At 45.7% G+C, this 15,589-nt stretch overlaps 2 protein-coding genes across 2 annotated transcripts; both read left to right on the top strand.

The window, feature by feature from the left end:
* The first annotated feature begins 1,862 nt into the window (after positions 1 to 1,862).
* Positions 1,863 to 7,179, top strand: LOC117594175 (myosin-13-like). The gene is made up of 10 exons (XM_034291270.1): positions 1,863 to 1,897; positions 2,012 to 2,231; positions 2,916 to 3,058; positions 3,999 to 4,155; positions 4,252 to 4,279; positions 4,499 to 4,610; positions 4,722 to 4,814; positions 4,915 to 4,975; positions 5,118 to 5,216; positions 7,160 to 7,179. The coding sequence occupies exons 2-10, from the start codon at positions 2,024 to 2,026 to the stop codon at positions 7,177 to 7,179; spliced, it is 921 nt and encodes a 306-aa protein (XP_034147161.1). The 5' UTR covers positions 1,863 to 1,897; positions 2,012 to 2,023.
* Positions 7,180 to 11,091: 3,912 nt separating this feature from the next.
* LOC114832429 (piggyBac transposable element-derived protein 4-like) lies at positions 11,092 to 13,655 on the top strand. The gene is made up of 2 exons (XM_029118563.2): positions 11,092 to 12,500; positions 12,647 to 13,655. The coding sequence occupies exons 1-2, from the start codon at positions 11,498 to 11,500 to the stop codon at positions 13,645 to 13,647; spliced, it is 2,004 nt and encodes a 667-aa protein (XP_028974396.2). The 5' UTR covers positions 11,092 to 11,497; the 3' UTR covers positions 13,648 to 13,655.
* Positions 13,656 to 15,589: the final 1,934 nt, after the last annotated feature.

The raw sequence follows: 15,589 nt of genomic DNA, 5'->3' as shown, positions 1-15,589 counted from the left end.
CCAAATTTATATCAAGCCCAACTTGGTTGTTTTGTGGATTCATGCCACAAAATGTGACTTCGAATCTGAATTTAGATTTAATCCATTAAACCATGTGACAAATTCTGACAAGGCCAAATGTGCTTGGATGTCTCAGTCTGTGTCATAAAACTACTCATTAAAAGCCCTTCTAACATTTATTGCATCAATTACTATCACGATTCACCCAAGGCTCTACCAAAATATACGTAAAATATTTACAAAAATTATTACACATTTCATTAACAATATATGAGATATTAACGCTTCCTTTTTTTATTTGCTTTTAAGTGTCAACCCAAAACAATTTTGGAGCTTAGAGAAACATGTCCCTGTTATACAAAAGTGCAAGTCATATATAATGGAACATGTCTGGATATTGAAATAAATATCATGTTATAAAGGCTTAGTCAAGAGGGAATTTTCTCTCCATTCGAAAACAGACCGTAGATATATTTTGTCTAATTGTGGTGACATGTGTCATAATAAGATCTACAACTTTTGGCAGATATATTATCCTTTATATACATAGAGGACATATAAAATACTATTTGCTTACAAAGGTTTCAAAACAAAAACACTGATAGATTGTATGAAATAAATGTTTATCTAAAGTACATATGCCCAGTACATTAATATTATTAAAAAGTTAAAACCAAAAAGAAGCTGTAAACCAAGGATATCACAGAGGATGTCTAAACTTTTAACTTGTTAATGAACACAGAGCTAAAAAGTTGGGGTATAAAAAGTTATTTAAAAACCGCAATGGTGTCTACCAACATTACTAGACAGGACAAGATGTTGCACAACTGACTGGCTTTGATTAAGAATGCTACTCCCTTGCTTTGTTTTGATTTTAGGGATTTGAAAGAAAAACCTCTTGAACTACATTCTTAAAATAATGTACATCAATGTCTCAGTTACTGGTGGCTCCTTTACAAGTTTCTAGAACTGTCTAAAAATAGGTATACTCCTTATTGAGTGTACATCAGTTTCATTGATGCCAGCTCAGCTGCTAAGCAGTTTACTTCAGAGTGTAATAAAAGTTTTAGGCAGCTACTGTGCTGTCAGCAATATGCACTTCCAGAATCTGAAATAGATTAAATGTCGTAGATATAAATTTTACATTAGATGCAACAGCCAATGAAATACAAAATGTTTCTGTTTTTATGTGTATCGTATGAAGTGGTAACATGAAATAATAGTTAAATAATAAACATGAATGAACACATAAATAATACTTTTGATACATCAAACTATTCATTTTGTCATAACCACAGTTGTGACTTGTATCATCCATGTAAATTCAATTAAATATTTTAAGGTAAAATGAGTGTGGCACTCTTGGAATTTGTTGACGTTAATTGAATGCATGATTAAAGATTCCTCTCCTCCAATACATTTCCTTCTCCAGAGTGGTCCATAATTAACTTTTGCTTGGTTGGCATTTTCAAACTGATATAAAGAGGATGGGGCCCCTGGATCCCCCTAAGTCAGACACTTTCTTCTTCTGTGGTAAGACTCCTTTATTTGCATTTTTAAAATGTATTTATAATGTGCGTTTTCTTATGTTTTATATAGATTTTAACTGAAATGTGGTTTTCTTGCACCTGTTTGTGAATTCAGGCAGTGGTGTAGAATGTAACTGGGGTTCTCATGTGTATATAATTTGAATTCCAAAAATAATATTTTTGTAAAGTCAGTTGCCCCTAGTAAAATGAACATTACCAGTTGCACCCACATGGCTAATATGATCAACTTGATTTATGCCTTTCAAAATGTTTCCTATATCTTCATAGAATTGTGCTTTCACAACACTCTAATGCTTTACAGGGTTCTCCAGGGTTCTCTACATTTTCATCTGTAGTGGGGAAAAAAGGTGAGACATAACAAATGTATTAAATGATTCTGTTTGAGATACTGCTCATCTACCTGTTGACTGGGAGGAAGTACCATGGTGTCCATCACACTTTGTATTTAATCTCTTTCCTAGAGATCCGTCACAATGAGTACGGATGCAGAGATGGAGCAATATGGCAAGGCCGCCATATACCTCCGTAAACCTGAAAGGGAGAGGATTGAGGCACAAACAGCTCCCTTTGATTCAAAGAACTCCTGCTTCGTACCTGATCCCAAGGAGCTGTACCTTAAGGGTTTGGTCACAGCCAGGAAAGATGGAACATGTACTGTGACAGTCAAGATGCCTGACGGCAGTGCACAGGTAAGACTTGTATGATGAAGAGCATTAAACTGAAAATGTGTGGAACTTAACACAAAAGATATGTAACTCAATATAAAAGAAGGTATATATTTTAAACAAATATCTAAACATAAATATGTATATCATGACGCTTTAGTTGTAGTTTTTTTTGTGTTTGGCTTTAGTTGTAGTTTTTTTTATATAAATTGTATAAAAATACATTGAAAATACATTTGCATTAGAAGTATATGTTGTTATACTAAATGCAAGGCTCAATTGTAAATGAGTCTTGGTCTCAGTTGACTCCATGCTAAAATAATATATTTTTTATTAACTTGCTAACAATCACCGATACGGAAGCTAAAGATTCAGGAAATATCAGCAGTTACAAAACCGATTAATAGAATACCACTGTAGCAATTGTTTTGCAAGATAGTAAGTATTTTAGGTGCATACCACCAGAACATAGCATAGACCAAATTGTGTCCCACAGGGCTACGTGAGCTTCACACCTTTGCTCTTTAGCATTCCGAGTACTACCGTTAGTACTCCTATAACTACCACTTCTATTTTACAGACATTCATCTTCAAGGCCAGCATGCATACAAGACTAGGATGCACACGTTAATTAACATTTTGTAGATGCAACTATTTTAAAGAAAAAGTATTCCGTAAACGAAATGTCTGTTTCAGGAAGGAAAAGATTTTAAAGAAGATGAACTGCTTCAGATGAACCCCCCTAAGTACGACAAGATTGAAGACATGGCCATGATGACCTACCTGAATGAAGCTACTGTGTTGTATAACCTCAAAGAGCGTTATGCAGCATGGATGATCTACGTAAGAAACCTGCAGAAACACTAACACATAACTGAACATGAGATAATACATACCTTCATAAATCTTAGAAACCAAGTCATACCAATACAGTAGAAACACATCTACATATCAGTAGAGGTAGAAACAAGGCAAAGAAACCAAGACATACCATTACATTAGAACTGCACTGACACATAAATCTAGATAGACACCAAGCAAAGAATTCAAGACATACCAATACAGTAAAACCACAATGACCTATCAATCCAGGTAGAAACAAGGTAAACATAAAGTAAACATGCTATCACTCATGAATGATGCAGTGCCCCCGCTTTGCCTGTAGAAATACTGCATGCAAATTTATACAATTCAGTTTAATACTGAAGCACCTCCTTTAGGCCAATCATTGTGATTTTGTAAATACAAAATCTTTATAGCAAGACTCATCATTGAACCCAATTGAACCCAATATAAATATAAAAATTGTCCCGAGCATGTATGTCAAATTGTAACAAATTGTAAATCATTAAGAAATATAATATATATATATATATATATATATATATATATATATATATATATATATATATATAATAATATATATATATTTTCCCATTTTAGGGCCACATGGTAGGCTGTAAACTCTATTACTAATATGCAACAGCAAAAGTGGGAGACAGCATTTTATCTGATGCCTTGAGGAATAATATCCAAAATGCCTGAAATTCCATCATGGCTGACCGTATCTTTGAGGCAAATGTTTTCCATGTGACCTTTGTACTGAACTTATTAACTTAAGGAAAATAGGGTAACAGGCATTACCTTGCAATGTCTATGGCAAGACACATTCACCCAGATGTACTTTTGTATGTACAGAAGTAAATCCTATGGACAGACACCGATATGCAGTCCAGTAATTTATACATTTTTGTAATGCACTAATATAATCTTTTTCATATAGACCTATTCTGGGCTATTCTGTGTCACGGTGAACCCCTACAAGTGGCTCCCTGTGTATGATGCAGAGGTTGTTGCTGCCTACAGAGGGAAGAAGAGAGTTGAGGCTCCACCCCATATCTTCTCCGTCTCTGACAATGGCTTTCAATTCATGCAGATAGGTACAAGCTTGAATGGATGAATGGAAGGATATGAAATCATGTAGGCCTAACCATAGTGTTGTTACGGAATTATAAGCAAAATGTTTCTGTTCACAGATAAGGAGAACCAGTCCATCTTGATTACGTAAGCTGTTTACATTTAAAAAAATCTATTACTATAGGCTGGATTACATTATAAATGAGGCTGTGTATAATAATGTCTTTGGGATTAGTGCAAGTATTTGATTAATTTTTTTATATAGGTCAACAGACCTATATATTTCCTCATGTTATTTCATAGTAGAAGCCTTCCTTACAATCAAACTTGTCATTAAAAACCTTTTTCCTTTGTCATATGAACCAGTGGAGAATCCGGTGCAGGAAAGACTGTCAACACCAAGCGTGTAATCCAGTACTTTGCCACCATTGCAGTGTCTGGTGGTGAGAAGAAAAAGCAAGACCCCGGCAAAATGCAGGTGCTTATTTTTGCTTTTTAAATGCATTTCAGTTGTGTAAATTTTTCGTAATCATGTTTAAAGAATCCCTACTTTACCAGTTTTAGAGCAACTTGTGTTGGTCTCATTCAGGGGTCTCTTGAGGATCAGATCATTGCAGCTAACCCTCTGCTAGAAGCTTATGGTAATGCCAAGACAGTGAGAAATGACAACTCATCTCGCTTTGTAAGTATGATACCGGGAAAGCATTTTTTCGATGTATGACATACAACAAATCTTACATTTTTCCCCCCTAATGTTTTATAACCAAAATACTTTACTGTAGGGTAAATTCATCAGGATTCACTTCCAAGGACCCAAATTGGCTAAAGCTGATATTGAGACCTGTGAGTTGGTTCTGGTTGTATCCCGATACAAATTTCAGAGTCTATTTTGAAAAGAATTTACTACATGTAAATTGTGTCTCATGCTCTCTAAATATCTTTGTCTCTTTTTCTCGGCCACTTACTATCTCCCTTTTTCCATCAGACCTACTGGAGAAGTCCAGAGTGACCTTCCAGTTGCCCGATGAAAGAGGCTACCACATCTTCTTCCAGATGATGACAGGCCACAAACCTGATATAGTTGGTATGGAAATTAGAGATTTAAAGGCTGTAGCAGATTCACACAAATGTTATAGTCCACATAAGTAAAGAAATGAGTAGATCCTAACATCTACACATTTCAACTAATGCAGTTTGATGTCCCAGTACAGGAAATGTAGATCCAATGACACAGACGTAGAGACTATTGATTAAGTAGTAATTTTCACCTGTAAATGTCAAAATGCATTGTTAACATATTTGGATTAGGCTTCATCTGACAGCAGTGCAACCTGAAGGCTATCTACACATTGCATTCCATAACGAGAAAGGAAATACACATCATTTAATCCCATAAATCCAATCATATTTTATAAAGCCTTTTTTACATCAGCAGTTTTTTCAAAGTGCTCTTATTAACACCCAGCCTGAAACCCCAAAGAACAAGCAACAACAGGGTTGATGCACAGTGGCTAGGAATAACTCCTTAAAAGGGATGAAACATAGGAAGAAACCTAGAGAAGAACCAGGCTCTGAGGGGTGGCCACTCCTCTGCCTGTACCTGGTGAACATTTTAAGAGTACACATTGTAATAATTAATAAAATGCCTGTGAGATGTGTCCAGAGCCTATAAAACATAATCCATGTCAGTTGCATGACCAGAAAGACAAGGACAGGGACAATCGGGGGTTGGGTCATCAGAGTGGCAGCCGGAATAATCAGGTATTGTCAGTTACTTGATCTGCAACACAACCAGAAATGACTTTGGAAAAGGACAGCTACGAGTCCTTCGGGCCTGGTAGTCCCGAGTTGTGGTCCAAGGGCTCATGTCCTCTTAATTTTAAATGTAACAGGATGCAATGAAAGTTAGACACCCTGCTCCCTTACTCCCCTGGCACAATAATATAGCAGCGGAAAATATTGTACAAAGACATGGACAATAGAGAAGCTTCAAAATATCAAAAACAGATCATTTTGCAGTTGACAATTTAAACAACAAAACAGAATCATCTAATATACTGACAGTATAATAACTTTTTATTAGTGGTAGCATGGTCCTTTAACGTCAACAAATACTTTCACATACAGCTCTGGAACAAAGTAAGAGAACACTGCACCTTTTTCTTTCCTTTCCAAAGAAAGTTGAAAAGGACAGTTTTGAGTGAGGAACAGAAGTGGTTCAATTTGTAGTGGTCTCTTAATTTTAACCCTTCTGTTCCTCACTCAAAACCTTCCTTTTCGACTTTTTTGAAAAGGAAAGAAAAAGGTGCAGTGATCTCTTAATTTTTTTCAGAGCTGTATTTTTATTTTATATCTCATAAATTATCCAATTAATGGTGGGCAAATATTGAGAAATGTTTAAAGGCTTCTATCAAATCCAAAATTACAGGTAATGGTCAATATACTTTTAGTGACAAGCTTATGCAGTTCTGCTTGGGCAGTTCAATGATGGTGATTATAATTCAAATGTTCTCTTGAATGGCACAAATGTTGTGCTTTTATTGAGAAGGCTATTGAGCTTATTGAGAAGGGTTTCTTACTCTGCAGAATGCAATTAGTCAAAAACATAGTCTGTGAGGATGGACAAAACAACTCAACACACAGAAAGGCCATTCAAAATGATAAACTGATCTCAGCCTAGAATGTTGCTAAAATAAAAACAATACCTCACAATAGCAGGGTGCAATGAACTGAACTAAATAGTGTGTGCTGATGACATACAGGTTTGTGAAGAGGTGATCAGAATTCTGGTGATTGGGAATGGGAGAGTGAGCTGCATTCAGGGGATCTATATGTTTGAGAGTGAGCTGGAAAGTGAGCTGTGTTCAGGAGATTATTGACATTTTGGATGGCGTGAGCTGGGGACAGACGTTACAGTTGGAACGCATTTGAACATATTATACAATCAATATTGAGTCCAATATCATGGTTAGCAATGTAACCTTTGTTTTAACCCTCGTGTTGTCCCGGGGTCCGCCCGACCCGCAGACAGCCTTCCCTGGCCCTAGCATAGCCCCTAGTGGGTCACAAAGACCCCCCACCACCACCGTCAGCCTTCCCTGGCCCTAGCATAGCCCCTAGTGGGTCACAAAGACCCCCCATAGCCCCTAGTGGGTCACAAAGACCCCCCACCACCACCGTCAGCCTTCCACCGGCCCTAGCATAGCCCCTAGTGGGTCACAAAGACCCCCCACCACCACCGTCAGCCTTCCACCGGCCCTAGCATAGCCCATAGTGGGTCACAAAGACCCCCCACCACCACCGTCAGCCTTCCACCGGCCCTAGCATAGCCCCTAGTGGGTCACAAAGACCCCCCACCACCACCGTCAGCCTTCCCTGGCCCTAGCATAGCCCCTAGTGGGTCACAAAGACCCCCCACCACCACCGTCAGCCTTCCCTGGCCCTAGCATAGCCCCTAGTGGGTCACAAAGACCCCCCACCACCACCGTCAGCCTTCCACCGGCCACTGTTACCCCGCACGCGCTCCCATGAAAATACTTTTCATAACCTGTTCAGACATCGTAGACTGTTCGAGCAATAATGAGAGTTAATACATGTTTAACAATGTTTTATTTGAGTTTTCGAAATTACACAACCAATATATTCAGAAAAGTTACACAAACATTCAGATTTCTCATAATCTTTGTTTATATACATGTTAACATGAAAACTGAAGCTACCCCCTGGCCTTAGACAACAGACTCTTTGCTTTCATCACACCATGACCCCGCTGCGTGGCATACAACATCCTCATTAAATTTGTCCATGTACTCATCCCTGTTCTCACTCAGTCTCTGTGTGATGTTCGGCTCCAACTTGAGCTCGTGCAGAAAGTTCTCAGCGGCCTCGTGAACATCAGTCATCGGTGTGTGAAAACCTGATGCGTTCAAAGCCTTGACCAACACATGTTTCAGTCGCGGTGTTAAAACTGTCGCCACAATGTCATCATAATGGGCCTCAAAAAAATACTCAGGCGGTTCGAGACATGAATGTCTTGTCTGGCTCGGGTGGTCCACTTTGCATCCGATGCATGCTTTGTGTAGAATAGCCCCAACAACGTTTTCCAGAATCATACCCATTGTTGCTTTGATGATCTTTAAAATGTTTGGTGCAAGTTGTTTGTCCATTTTGTGATAACTCTTGTTAGCATTTGAAAGGTATGACAGGTTAAGAGGACCTAGTTGATCACCAAACCGGTCAATCCAATGGTAGTCTCTTGTTGGGTGTGCAGGTGGAATCGAGATACACAGCCAGTCCTCAGCCTTGGGTTCTTCAATCACCGCTTGGTTGTAATCTTGAGACATGTTTCGTAAATTCTTCCTACTGCTTGAATGTCACCGGAGGTCTGTCGGTTTTTATGCTGTGCTGATGAAGGTGTTGGCTTAAGGCGGGGCTTCGGTGTCTTAGCTCACTCGATCAGTCAGCAGTCACAAACTAACACGCTGTTATTTTCCGGAAATAACTCCACTCTCACAGAGTCATACTCTTTCAGCCCCTCGACAACTTTAAACAGTACATCTACTGTATTATGTGGGCCTTGTTTTGGCCCCAAATAAAACACTTTTCGAAAGGTGTCCCACAAACGGGCATTTAAAACCATTTGATCAGTCACACCAGCCTCAAACACTTGGCCTTCGGGTAATTCATAAAATGCAACCTCCGGTTCTTCTGGGTTGAAGATGTATCCCCCGGTCCGACCGTCGTCCAATTTCCACTCCTGTGCCACCATATCCGGGTGTAATTGAACAGAGTCATACTCTTTCAGCCCCTCGACAACTTTAAACAGTACATCTACTGTATTATGTGGGCCTTGTTTTGGCCCCAAATAAAACACTTTTCGAAAGGTGTCCCACAAACGGGCATTTAACCCTCGTGTTGTCCCGGGGTCCGCCCGACCCGCAGACAGCCTTCCCTGGCCCTAGCATAGCCCCTAGTGGGTCACAAAGACCCCCCACCACCACCGTCAGCCTTCCCTGGCCCTAGCATAGCCCCTAGTGGGTCACAAAGACCCCCCATAGCCCCTAGTGGGTCACAAAGACCCCCCACCACCACCGTCAGCCTTCCACCGGCCCTAGCATAGCCCCTAGTGGGTCACAAAGACCCCCCACCACCACCGTCAGCCTTCCACCGGCCCTAGCATAGCCCATAGTGGGTCACAAAGACCCCCCACCACCACCGTCAGCCTTCCACCGGCCCTAGCATAGCCCCTAGTGGGTCACAAAGACCCCCCACCACCACCGTCAGCCTTCCCTGGCCCTAGCATAGCCCCTAGTGGGTCACAAAGACCCCCCACCACCACCGTCAGCCTTCCCTGGCCCTAGCATAGCCCCTAGTGGGTCACAAAGACCCCCCACCACCACCGTCAGCCTTCCACCGGCCACTGTTACCCCGCACGCGCTCCCATGAAAATACTTTTCATAACCTGTTCAGACATCGTAGACTGTTCGAGCAATAATGAGAGTTAATACATGTTTAACAATGTTTTATTTGAGTTTTCGAAATTACACAACCAATATATTCAGAAAAGTTACACAAACATTCAGATTTCTCATAATCTTTGTTTATATACATGTTAACATGAAAACTGAAGCTACCCCCTGGCCTTAGACAACAGACTCTTTGCTTTCATCACACCATGACCCCGCTGCGTGGCATACAACATCCTCATTAAATTTGTCCATGTACTCATCCCTGTTCTCACTCAGTCTCTGTGTGATGTTCGGCTCCAACTTGAGCTCGTGCAGAAAGTTCTCAGCGGCCTCGTGAACATCAGTCATCGGTGTGTGAAAACCTGATGCGTTCAAAGCCTTGACCAACACATGTTTCAGTCGCGGTGTTAAAACTGTCGCCACAATGTCATCATAATGGGCCTCAAAAAAATACTCAGGCGGTTCGAGACATGAATGTCTTGTCTGGCTCGGGTGGTCCACTTTGCATCCGATGCATGCTTTGTGTAGAATAGCCCCAACAACGTTTTCCAGAATCATACCCATTGTTGCTTTGATGATCTTTAAAATGTTTGGTGCAAGTTGTTTGTCCATTTTGTGATAACTCTTGTTAGCATTTGAAAGGTATGACAGGTTAAGAGGACCTAGTTGATCACCAAACCGGTCAATCCAATGGTAGTCTCTTGTTGGGTGTGCAGGTGGAATCGAGATACACAGCCAGTCCTCAGCCTTGGGTTCTTCAATCACCGCTTGGTTGTAATCTTGAGACATGTTTCGTAAATTCTTCCTACTGCTTGAATGTCACCGGAGGTCTGTCGGTTTTTATGCTGTGCTGATGAAGGTGTTGGCTTAAGGCGGGGCTTCGGTGTCTTAGCTCACTCGATCAGTCAGCAGTCACAAACTAACACGCTGTTATTTTCCGGAAATAACTCCACTCTCACAGAGTCATACTCTTTCAGCCCCTCGACAACTTTAAACAGTACATCTACTGTATTATGTGGGCCTTGTTTTGGCCCCAAATAAAACACTTTTCGAAAGGTGTCCCACAAACGGGCATTTAAAACCATTTGATCAGTCACACCAGCCTCAAACACTTGGCCTTCGGGTAATTCATAAAATGCAACCTCCGGTTCTTCTGGGTTGAAGATGTATCCCCCGGTCCGACCGTCGTCCAATTTCCACTCCTGTGCCACCATATCCGGGTGTAATTGAACAGAGTCATACTCTTTCAGCCCCTCGACAACTTTAAACAGTACATCTACTGTATTATGTGGGCCTTGTTTTGGCCCCAAATAAAACACTTTTCGAAAGGTGTCCCACAAACGGGCATTTAAAACCATTTGATCAGTCACACCAGCCTCAAACACTTGGCCTTCGGGTAATTCATAAAATGCAACCTCCGGTTCTTCTGGGTTGAAGATGTATCCCCCGGTCCGACCGTCGTCCAATTTCCACTCCTGTGCCACCATATCCGGGTGTAATTGATGGATTCGGGTTAAACTCTGCATCGGTTTCTTCGGGGCTGGCATGTTGATTGCATCTCTGTGGTCCATTTGCAATGTCTTACCAAATCGCAGAGCTGTGTTTAAGCTGTTAGCTTTCACCGGTGTTTCACCGAAAACATTGATAGCAGCACAATCCTCCATGTTTTTGCAATGTGTAGGTAAGTTCGCTCGGGCAAGACTGAATGACCAACCCCGATGTCGGTGTGGTCTAAACACATACCCCTCCCCGGGTCCGCCCGACCCGCAGACAGCCTTCCCTGGCCCTAGCGTAGCCCCGGGAGAAACAGATACTAACATTGGTCCGTCCGTCCCCCTCCCCCCCGCAACCGTGCGTGTGTACATCCCGCTGGCTCGGTGTCCAGTACTCGGATGCGATGGCAGGAGCCGCTAGGTGCACGGCGAAACAGGTACTAGAACAGATTTTGGCGAATCGCCCGTCCGTCCCAGATGAGGACGACGATGACGAAGAGGAACAGGAGGAGGACGAGGAACAACAGGAGAACGTGTCAGAGGAGGGCTCGGAAGCGATGCCCGGAGCCGCCAGGTGCACCGCAAAACAGGTTCTAGAACGGATGTTTGCGAATCGCAGGCATGCCATGGAGGAGGGCGAGGAACAGGAGGAGGGCGAGGAACAGGAGGAGTGCGAGGAACAGGAGGAGGGCGAGGAACAGGAGGAGGGCGAGGAACAGGAGGAGGGCGAGGAACTGGAGGAAGTGTCAGAGGAAGAAGACAACCAGGAACACGAGCCGGAGGACGAGGCTTCCTCCTCCTCGTCGGACCAGGAACAAGAGCGATACGCTCCCGAGGCGGAGAGAGATACGTTCCGGTCGAAAAACGGAGCAATCGCGTGGTCCTCGGTCGCGTGTCCCAAACAGGGCAGGCCGCCACGAGCGAACGTGGCGGCCACGATGCCCCCGGGCCCCACGGAGCACGCGGTCTCCCACACGCGGGACGTAGCCTCCGCGTTCCTGCTGTTCATCACACCCGCGATAGAAAGCGTGGTACTGGAGATGACAAACCTGGAGGGCACTCGGAAATACGGAGACGGCTGGAAGGCGATGGATGCGATCGACCTGCGCGCATACGTGGGGCTGCTGATCCTTGCGGGCGTATTCAGGTCCCGAGGCGAGGCAGCGGCCAGTCTGTGGGACGCGGAGAGCGGAAGGCCCGTGTTCCGCGCCACCATGCCTCTGAAACTCTTTCACACGTACTCCAGGCTGCTGCGATTTGACGACCGCGAGTCGCGCCTGGAGAGACGCGCAACGGACAAACTCGCGGCCATACGAGAGGTCTGGGACAAGTGGTCCGAGCGGCTCCCGTTCCTCTACAACCCGGGCCCTCACGTTACGGTGGACGAGCAACTTGTCCCGTTCAGAGGTGGGTAACGCACGGGTAACACGCGCAAACGCACGCTAGCGGTGCAGCGGTGCATTTCTAGGAAAACCTAGGGCCGCCCAAAACCCTGTGACTAGCATGATCATCATCATCATCATCATCATCATCATATCTCCTCATCTCCCCAGGTCGTTGCCCTTTCCGCCAGTACATGCCCAGCAAGCCCGCGAGGTACGGGATCAAGTCGTGGGTAGCGTGCGATGCAAAATCCAGCTACGCGTGGAAGATGCAAGTGTACACCGGGAAGCCCGCCGTGGGCGGACCTGAGAAGAACCAGGGCATGCGGGTGGTGCTCGATGTGACAGAGGGGCTCAGGGGACACAACGTGACGTGCGATAATTTCTTCACCTCCTACGAACTCGGACAGCGGCTCCTGGCCAGGGGGCTCACGATGGTGGGCACGGTTCGCAAGAACAAGCCCGAGCTCCCGGCCGCGCTGCTCGCGACCAAGGGCCGAGAGGTGTTCTCGTCCAGGTTCGCTTTCACACCGAGCGCCACTCTAGTGTCCTACATGCCCAAGAAAAGCAAGAACGTGGTACTGCTGAGCACGCTGCACACAGACGCCCACGTGAGCGAGCGCCAGGACAGGAAACCCTCCGTGATCTTGGACTACAACAGCAACAAAGGAGGGGTGGACAACCTAGACAAGTTGGTCGGAACCTACAGCTGCAGGAGGATGACGGCCCGCTGGCCCTTGGTGGTGTTCCACAACATAATCGACGTGTCCGCTTACAACGCCTTCGTGATATGGAGGGAGCTCAACCCCGGCTGGATGACCCGTAAGCGGAACAAGAGGAGAGTGTTCCTGGAGCAGCTGGGAAAAGCTCTCGTGAAGCCGCTCATGGAAAGAAGGGCGCGTATCCCGCGCACACGCTCGTCCGCTGAGCTCGTGAAAGCCGCGCAGGGCGCTAGAGCAGGTGATCGCCGCGAGGGCCTGGAAGCCGCTGCCCGTGCCCCTGGCCCTGCCCCTGCCAGTAAGAGGAAGAGGTGTCAGAGCTGCCCGCCCAAGAAAGACTGTAAAACCCACACGGTGTGCAGCGGGTGTAAGAGATACGTATGCAAACGCTGCACCCACGCTTACTGTCCCACGTGCGCCGATTGGGGGTTTACACAAGAAGAGACGGCCTGACCCGGGGGGGGAAAAAAACGATCTCTGTCACCCACGGTTAGCATATCGGTCGATGCGCCACCCATTGTCCCTAGGTAGAGAATCAGCGTTAGAATCGCCCCTTTTCCCTTGGGGTCTCTCTTACCCGAGGTTATACAGCACCCTGCCCTGTCCCTTTGGGTCTCTCTTACCCGCGGTTAGACAGCACCCTCCCATTTCCCTTGGGGTCTCTCTTACCCACGTTTAGACAGCATCCACCCCTTTCCCCTTGGGGTCTCTATGTCCCACGGTTAGATAACACCCTGCCCTGTCCCTTGGGGTCTCTCTTACCCACGGTTAGACAGCACCCTACCATTTCCCTTGGGGTCTCTCTTACCCACGTTTAGACAGCATCCACCCCTTTCCCCTTGGGGTCTCTATGTCCCACGGTTAGATAACACCCTGCCCTGTCCCTTGGGGTCTCTCTTACCCACGGTTAGACAGCACCCTACCATTTCCCTTGGGGTCTCTCTTACCCACGGTTAGACAGCACCCTCCCATTTCCCTTGGGGTCTCTCTTACCCACGGTTAGACAGCACCCTACCATTTCCCTTGGGGTCTCTCTTACCCACGGTTAGACAGCACCCTACCATTTCCCTTGGGGTCTCTCTTACCCACGTTTAGACAGCATCCACCCCTTTCCCCTTGGGGTCTCTATGTCCCACGGTTAGATAACACCCTGCCCTGTCCCTTGGGGTCTCTCTTACCCACGTTTAGACAGCACCCTACCATTTCCCTTGGGGTCTCTCTTACCCACGGTTAGACAGCACCCTCCCATTTCCCTTGGGGTCTCTCTTACCCACGTTTAGACAGCATCCACCCCTTTCCCCCTTGGGGTCTCTATGTCCCACGGTTAGATAACACCCTGCCCTGCCCCGTCCCTTTGGGTCTCTCTTACCCACGGTTAGACAGCACCCTCCCATTTCCCTTGGGGTCTCTCTTACCCACGTTTAGACAGCATCCACCCCTTTCCCCTTGGGGTCTCTATGTCCCACGGTTAGATAACACCCTGCCCCGTCCCTTGGGGTCTCTATGTCCCACGGTTAGACAACACCCGCCCCTTTCCCCTTGGGTCTCTATGTCCCACGGTTAGATAACACCCCACCCCTTTCCCCTTGGGGTCTCTATGTCTCCCCGGGTTAGACAACACCCTGCCCCGTCCCTTGGGGTCTCTCTTACCCACGGTTAGACAGCACCCTACCAATTCCCTTGGGGTCTCTCTTACCCACGTTTAGACAGCATCAACCCCTTTCCCCTTGGGGTCTCTATGTCCCACGGTTAGATAACACCCTGCCCTGCCCCGTCCCTTTGGGTCTCTCTTACCCACGGTTAGACAGCACCCTGCCATTTCCCTTGGGGTCTCTCTTACCCACGTTTAGACAGCATCAACCCCTTTCCCCTTGGGGTCTCTATGTCTCCCCGGGTTAGACAACACCCTGCCCCGTCCCTTGGGGTCTCTTACCCACGTTTAGACAGCACCCTACCATTTCCCTTGGGGTCTCTCTTACCCACGTTTAGACAGCATCCACCCCTTTCCCCTTGGGGTCTCTATGTCCCACGGTTAGATAACACCCTGCCCTGTCCCTTGGGGTCTCTCTTACCCACGGTTAGACAACACCCTGCCCCTTTCCCCTTGGGTCTCTATGTCCCACGGTTAGACAACACCCCACCCCTTTTCCCTTGGGTCTCACCGACACGAATGAGTTGGGGTGTACACAGCAAGGCGTGAACTGACCCGCAGGACACGGGGGTATGCACGGAACGCAAGGGCGACACAAGGGTTAAAACCATTTGATCAGTCACACCAGCCTCAAACACTTGGCCTTCGGGTAATTCATAAAATGCAACCTCCGGTTCTTCTGGGTTGAAGATGTATCCCCCGGTCCGACCGTCGTCCAATTTCCACTCCTGTGCCACCATATCC

This window comes from Esox lucius, unplaced genomic scaffold (assembly GCF_011004845.1).
Source record: "Esox lucius isolate fEsoLuc1 unplaced genomic scaffold, fEsoLuc1.pri S26, whole genome shotgun sequence".
NCBI lineage: Eukaryota > Metazoa > Chordata > Actinopteri > Esociformes > Esocidae > Esox > Esox lucius.
Note: the sequence above shows the minus strand (reverse complement) of the source record. Positions and strands in the feature narration are given on the sequence as shown.